Raw genomic sequence first — 5995 nt, forward strand, 5'->3', positions numbered from 1 at the left:
TTCAGAGGAGAACAACAAAAATTATTAAAGGTCTAGAAAACATGACCTATGATGAAAGACTGAAAAAACTGGGTTTGTTTAGTTTGGAGAAGACTGTTATTCTATTATTCCTAGGTAAAGAATAAATAAAACAGGAATCAAGAAATTTACAAAGACAAAACTAGGATGTAAAAAAGTTTTATTTTTAAAAAATACAACTTTCAATAGCTGTGACATGGGCATTTACAAGTTCCCTGAAATGCTTTCCACCTGCTTTCTGCTTAGTCAGCACAAGCACTAGGACTTGCGAGAGCGAGTGACCCACACCCCAAAGCACCATAGGCCAACGCAGCCTGAATCTCACAGAGCAGATCTGAAGAGAACAGTTCCATTAGTTGTCTCCATCTCCATATGAAATGACACGGAGTACACAACCATGCCAATGGGGCGGTGTCTGGCAGGATGTGTGTGCAATAGGCACTGTTTGTAAATGGAGGTTGTGTTCTCATGTTTCCCCATATCTCAGGAATCCCTGTCCATGGTTTGAGCAGTTCACAGTTTGCTATGAATACATAGATCCACTCTTTAGAAACATTCAAGAGGAGGCAAATGCTCTGTTTATGACCCTTGCAGCAGCAGTTCTTCCACAGTTCAGCAAGACAAAGGCAACGAAAGACAGACAATGGTAAACCCAAAGGAGAGGTCACTATTAAAATACAGGCATTTACTAGGACTCTTGTTTCCCAGCTGAATAGAAAATTAAATACCCTTCCCCTTTAAAATCAGATTATTTACAAAATGATTCCGCACAGCGTGGACACATGTCACACTGTGCTGCTGCCATGACACTGGCTTTAATCTAGGTTTGCTTTTAAATCTGAAAAAGTCTCATATCTGATATAGTAGAGAAAATAGCTTTGTAAAGTAAGTGAGCTTTAGGCTCATAAGCATTTTGCAAAGTCATATAAACCTCCTCTTCTCTTTTAAAATGTGCAGAATTTCTAGCATATAATTGTATAAAATATTGATTTTTTCCCCTTCTGTTAATGCTAGAAGCCAGAAAGTCTCTTTTTTGCTATTCCATATTATAGTGTATGGCTGCTCTCAACAGCAAAAACATGCATGGTGAGAGAGATTGGGGACACAAAACACATACAAATTGTCAAAACATTAGTTAGTTAGCTAGCTGGGTTTAAAATATATCAAAAAGTCAAACAGTAGCAAAGAGTTTGTTCATAGAACATGTTGGACAGTACTTAAGTATAAGACAAAAGACAACTGAACAAAAATGTTACAGCACCTGAGATTCATTTGAATTTCTTCCATGAGTCTCCTGCTAGGTGCTGTCTTACATCTGTGATTTCAGTCATGGGATATTCCATAAAAGAATCTATAATTTATTCATGAAAACCATTGTACATGTAGGTTAGAGTAACATCCTAGGTTTGTCTGAGGTACATAGTCTGTGATTATTTTCAATGACCAAAGCCAATCAAGCTGAAAATTCAAGTCATTTTCAGTCCATCAAAGCCACAAAATTTCCATCTTTTCTCCAGGCTAGCCCCAACTCCACTCAGCTCTTGTTTGAAGGTGTGCTGCAGTCTGCTCATCAGAACTTCCACTTCAGTGGGACAAATCTGTGGGAAAGAAGTGAAACTTTTACTGAAAATTAACTGACTTCTGGCTTGAGAATCCCAACTCTCTAGCTACATGTTTGCAGTTTTGAAAATGCTGACCCCAGGCACAAACACCACTTTCTGCAGTATTTAGGGTTTCCCAAGATCTCCCGTCCAAGTGCTAATGGTGACCCAGCCTGCTTCTGGTTAAGTTATGAGATGTGTTGTCATCACAGTTTGAGGAGGGATGGCTGCAGACATAAGGAATACTAAAAAGAGGAGGAAGAAAAACTATTCTTATTACTTAATTATGAGACTTGAAATAATGGATTCAAATAGAAACAAAATGCAAATGAATGTTGCTATGGACTCAAGAACATCTTCTGAAGAGGGAGAGGAATCACAGACATGCAAAATATTCAAGTCACATCTCGATGTGCATCTACTGGAGGTGCTTGTCTGTAACAGCCAGGGAACCACTTAATCAGCAAATGGAGTTCTAGAGAGACACTAAACAATCGCAGCACTGATAGCCCCTTCAAAGGGGAACTGCAAATCAACCCCTACTTTGTTTGTTGCTTTTTCTGTTACACTTGGATGAACAGGAAAAGCCACCTGCTAGTTTCTGCTTTGTCCCCCACAAAATTTTGTTTTTATGTTTCAAATATCAGATCCTGACATGACTTTCCCTGGAAGACCTTAACAGTCTTTGGAAAATCCAGAAGTTGAAACACATATTGCTGCTCTCTGTCATGGATCCACAGGATCTGTGCTATGACCCAACTTTTAAACAGTCCCTTGGAGGAACCCCTTCAGTATGCAGACCCCCAAGGGGTCCCACCCTTCCTTAAGGGCAGGGCACACAGCTTCAACACGTCCGAGACTGAGCCTCTGTTTTGCACCATAAGTTCTACCCAGTAAGTCCAACTGAGAAAGACTCCTGGTCAGAGACTTTTACACTCTTCAGGGATCCATGCACCTTAGTAAGTATTTGCAGTGATACCCGACAGCCTCTTCAAAACAAGAGTAGGGTTTATTAGTCAACTGGAATGCAGCACTGGAAAGCCCTTAGGTTAGCACAGAGTAGCACATTTTGGGGCTGGGAGAACTGTAGTTCAGGATTCACTCTCCAGCTATCTTCTTATGGAGTAATGTATTATGAGTTCTGGTCCCAGCTCTGCAGCTGACCTGCTGTGTGGCCTTGAACAAATCACTTCACCTCTCTCTGTTGGTTTGACTGATGGTACTCGTGAGCTAAGCTCTGTAGCCTTTCCTGTGAAGCAGTGCGCCTCAACCAGAGGGTTACGGCATCCCAGGAGAGTCATGAAAGGCAATCAGGGGGACATGAGACATTAGATACTATATTACAATCTAAGGCAAAGAAAATCTGGCTCCCCACTACTCCCTTCCCCTTCAAGGTTGAATATTCTCTATCAACCTCCCAAACACACATTATAGAGCAGGGGTCTGCAACCTATGGTACGCGTGCCAAAGACAGCACACGAGCCGATTTTTAATGGCATGCTGCTGCCTGCCCTAGCAGCGTGCCATTAAAAATCCTGCCTGGCCCCACCCGTTCTTCTCCGCTCCCCCCTCCCCCCCGCAGGAGCAGGGGGGCAGAAGCATAGGCGTGTGCACGGGGTGTGCCCAGGCACACCCTGCCAAATGGCCCCACTCTCCTGGCACGGCAAGCCACGGGGTCCGTGCTCCCGGGCCGGAGCGCCCGGCCGAGCGCAGCAAGCCGCCGGCCCCTCCCCCGCCTTCCCCCCTCCTCTGGGCCGGGGCTGCGCGCTCCTGCGGGGCAGTGTTTGGCTCCACAGGGAAGCAGACACGCTCCCCGCTCATCTGTGGGGTGGTATGAATGCATCGTTAAAGGACTGGCTGAAACTGACCCATATCAAGGGAGGATCCGAAAAGACAACGGGAATCCCAATGGCCAGGCTATTCACATCTACCAACCAACAACCAAGAGGAAGGTGATTTTCCCTCCACCCTTTGGAAAACAAAGGGGAAAGGTGTCAGGTGGCTGGGCTCAGAGCTGGCCTTTGCAGAGACTCACACACTCACCTGGGACAGAGTGACAAAGGCACAGAGACAGAGACAGAGAACCAAGATGGCTTCAGTGGCAGCATGGCTCCAGGGAGCTCTGGCCTGGCACTGGCCAGGCTGAACTCTGTCTTAACTTTTGCTTCTCTTTGCTAACCTAAGGACTTTAAGATTATGTAGCCAGGTGCCTAATACACTGTCACCTTGTTTCGAGAAGGCTGCCTGCTGCGGCTGCAAATTCTCACGGAGAGCACTGAGGCCATGAGAGGGGTCACTTCCAAAGGTCTGGCTGGTTACTAGCTGGAACACAGACCAGACCCCGTGGATCTGCGACAGCATCATCTTGTAAAGGTTACAGAGCTTGGGCTGTTACCTCCCTGGGCTAGATGTGACTTGACCATAATTTGGACGCCATCCAGGAAGCGACACAAGTGAGCATCTTGGACTCCCAGGGCATGTCTATGTGAACACTTACTGAGCAGCAAGCTGCGGTGTAACTCCACAGTGCTCAACATGTGCCTGTCCAAGGGAGATGAGGTGAGTCACCACTCAGGCATGCAGCGACTGACTTACCCTTCCAACAGAGCCTGCATACGGCAGCAACCTAGCCCTGAGCCAAGTCTGGGTCAGATAACCCCTGGCTCAGCTATTTCCCCAACCCCACCAGAGCTGCAGATCAGTCTGTGCAACAGCCCTACCAAGCCAAGAACCACACTGTGTGGTAGCAGGAGAACAGACTCTAGAGACTCCCAGCCTGCTCTTGATCCTGTTTCTGTTCCTGCCCCAGCCCTGTTCCAGTCTTGTCCTTGCCCTACTCTGACCTTGTTCCAGCCCTGTTACCAACCCGCTCCAGCCTTGCCTCCACTTCCTGGCCCTCCCTGGATGCTTGGACTCTGAATGCCCAGCTTCGACCTTTGGCCTGTATCTGGACGCCAGCTTGGCTTGTCCCTGGACTCTGGCCACCCAGTTTCAACCCCAGGCTTGCACCTGGACTCCAGCTACGTGGCTTGTCCACAGACTCTGATCTTAGTTCTGACCTCCGACTCCCCGGATCTCGATTCCAGCGCCACCCTTGGCCCAGTCCCAACCCTACATCCAGCTTCGACCTCCACTCCAACCACCAGGCCTGACTACCAAGAGGCAGCACCTGACACACAGGGCTTATCAAGAGAGACGCTCTCACACACCCTGCTATCACCACCAACGCAGCAGGGCCAGAATACACAGTCACCCCACCCCACACAAAAGGTCAGACCTACATACCCAGAGGGAAGCCCATCACTATCCCCTCAATGGCTGGTTGTACCCAGAGAGATACTCCAAACCTCCCCTCCACCCATCCACCTCTGTGTCTGCCGAGACAGAAAATCATCATCCCCACCAGGCCAGGCCGGTATCCAGCTCCACCATCGCTAAGAGGAAAGCAAAATAAGCAAGAAATGAGAAGGCCAAGATGGAATTTGAAAAGCAAACAGTCTAAGATATAAAAACAAATAGCAAGAACTTTTTTCACTAAATCAGCAGCAGAAAACCTGGAAGAGAATCAGCAGTCCATGAGGAAGTTAAGGGAACAACAAGGAGAATAAGGAAGTTGCAGAGAAGCTAAACAACTTCTGTGCCTCAGTCTTTGCCACAGAGAATAACGTGAAGATATCTATTCCAAAGTAATTAAGGTGAGGCTCTCTTAGAGATTGAGCTGTCCAAACAGAAAACACTGGAAGAAATGGTAATGAGCCAAAAGGACAAGAGGGTATTTCTCAAGGTAGCTGAGGGAAATTAAGAATTAAGTGGTTATGTTGCTATCAAAAATACATGATCTATCCTGTAACGGGATATTACACTGGTGAACTGGAGGGAAGTGAATACTGTATACATCTTTAGAAAAGGCATTAGAGTGATCCTGGAGAAATACAGAAGAATGAGCTCTACTTCCCAGTCAGGAAAATTATCTGCAAATTAATTAAAAAGAGAGTTATAAAACAACCTTGATGAACATGATACTGTACACCAGGGACAGACCATAAAGGCAAGTCAATAGAATAGTGGATAGAGAAGAATAGGAAGACATAATTCACTTATCAGAGGGGTAGCCGTATTAGTCTGAATCTGTAAAAAGCAACAGAGGGTCCTGTGGCACCTTTAAGACTAACAGAAGTATTGGGAGCATAAGCTTTCGTGGGTAAGAACCTCACTTCTTCAGATGCAAGTAATGGAAATCTCCAGAGGCAGGTATAAATCAGTAGGGAGATAACGAGGTTAGTTCATTCAGGGAGGGTGAGGTGCTCTGCTAGCAGTTGAGGTGTGAACACCAAGGGAGGAGAAACTGCTTCTGTAGTTGGATAGCCATTCACAGT

General features: G+C 46.2%; 1 protein-coding gene across 1 annotated transcript in view; it reads right to left on the reverse strand.

Annotated features, from left to right (window-relative positions):
• Window positions 1-203: 203 nt before the first annotated feature.
• ENOX2 (ecto-NOX disulfide-thiol exchanger 2) overlaps window positions 204-5995 on the reverse strand; it is a 93173-nt gene continuing 87381 nt past the window's right edge. Inside the window, exon 13 of the mRNA XM_026653366.2 lies at window positions 204-1616. Within this exon, the coding sequence (XP_026509151.1) occupies window positions 1485-1616 (132 nt within the window). The 3' untranslated portion in view covers window positions 204-1484. The remainder of the gene's footprint in view (window positions 1617-5995) is intronic.

This window comes from Terrapene carolina, unplaced genomic scaffold, assembly GCF_002925995.2.
Source record: "Terrapene carolina triunguis isolate 2854851 unplaced genomic scaffold, T_m_triunguis-2.0 Scaffold137, whole genome shotgun sequence".
Lineage (NCBI taxonomy): Eukaryota > Metazoa > Chordata > Testudines > Emydidae > Terrapene > Terrapene triunguis.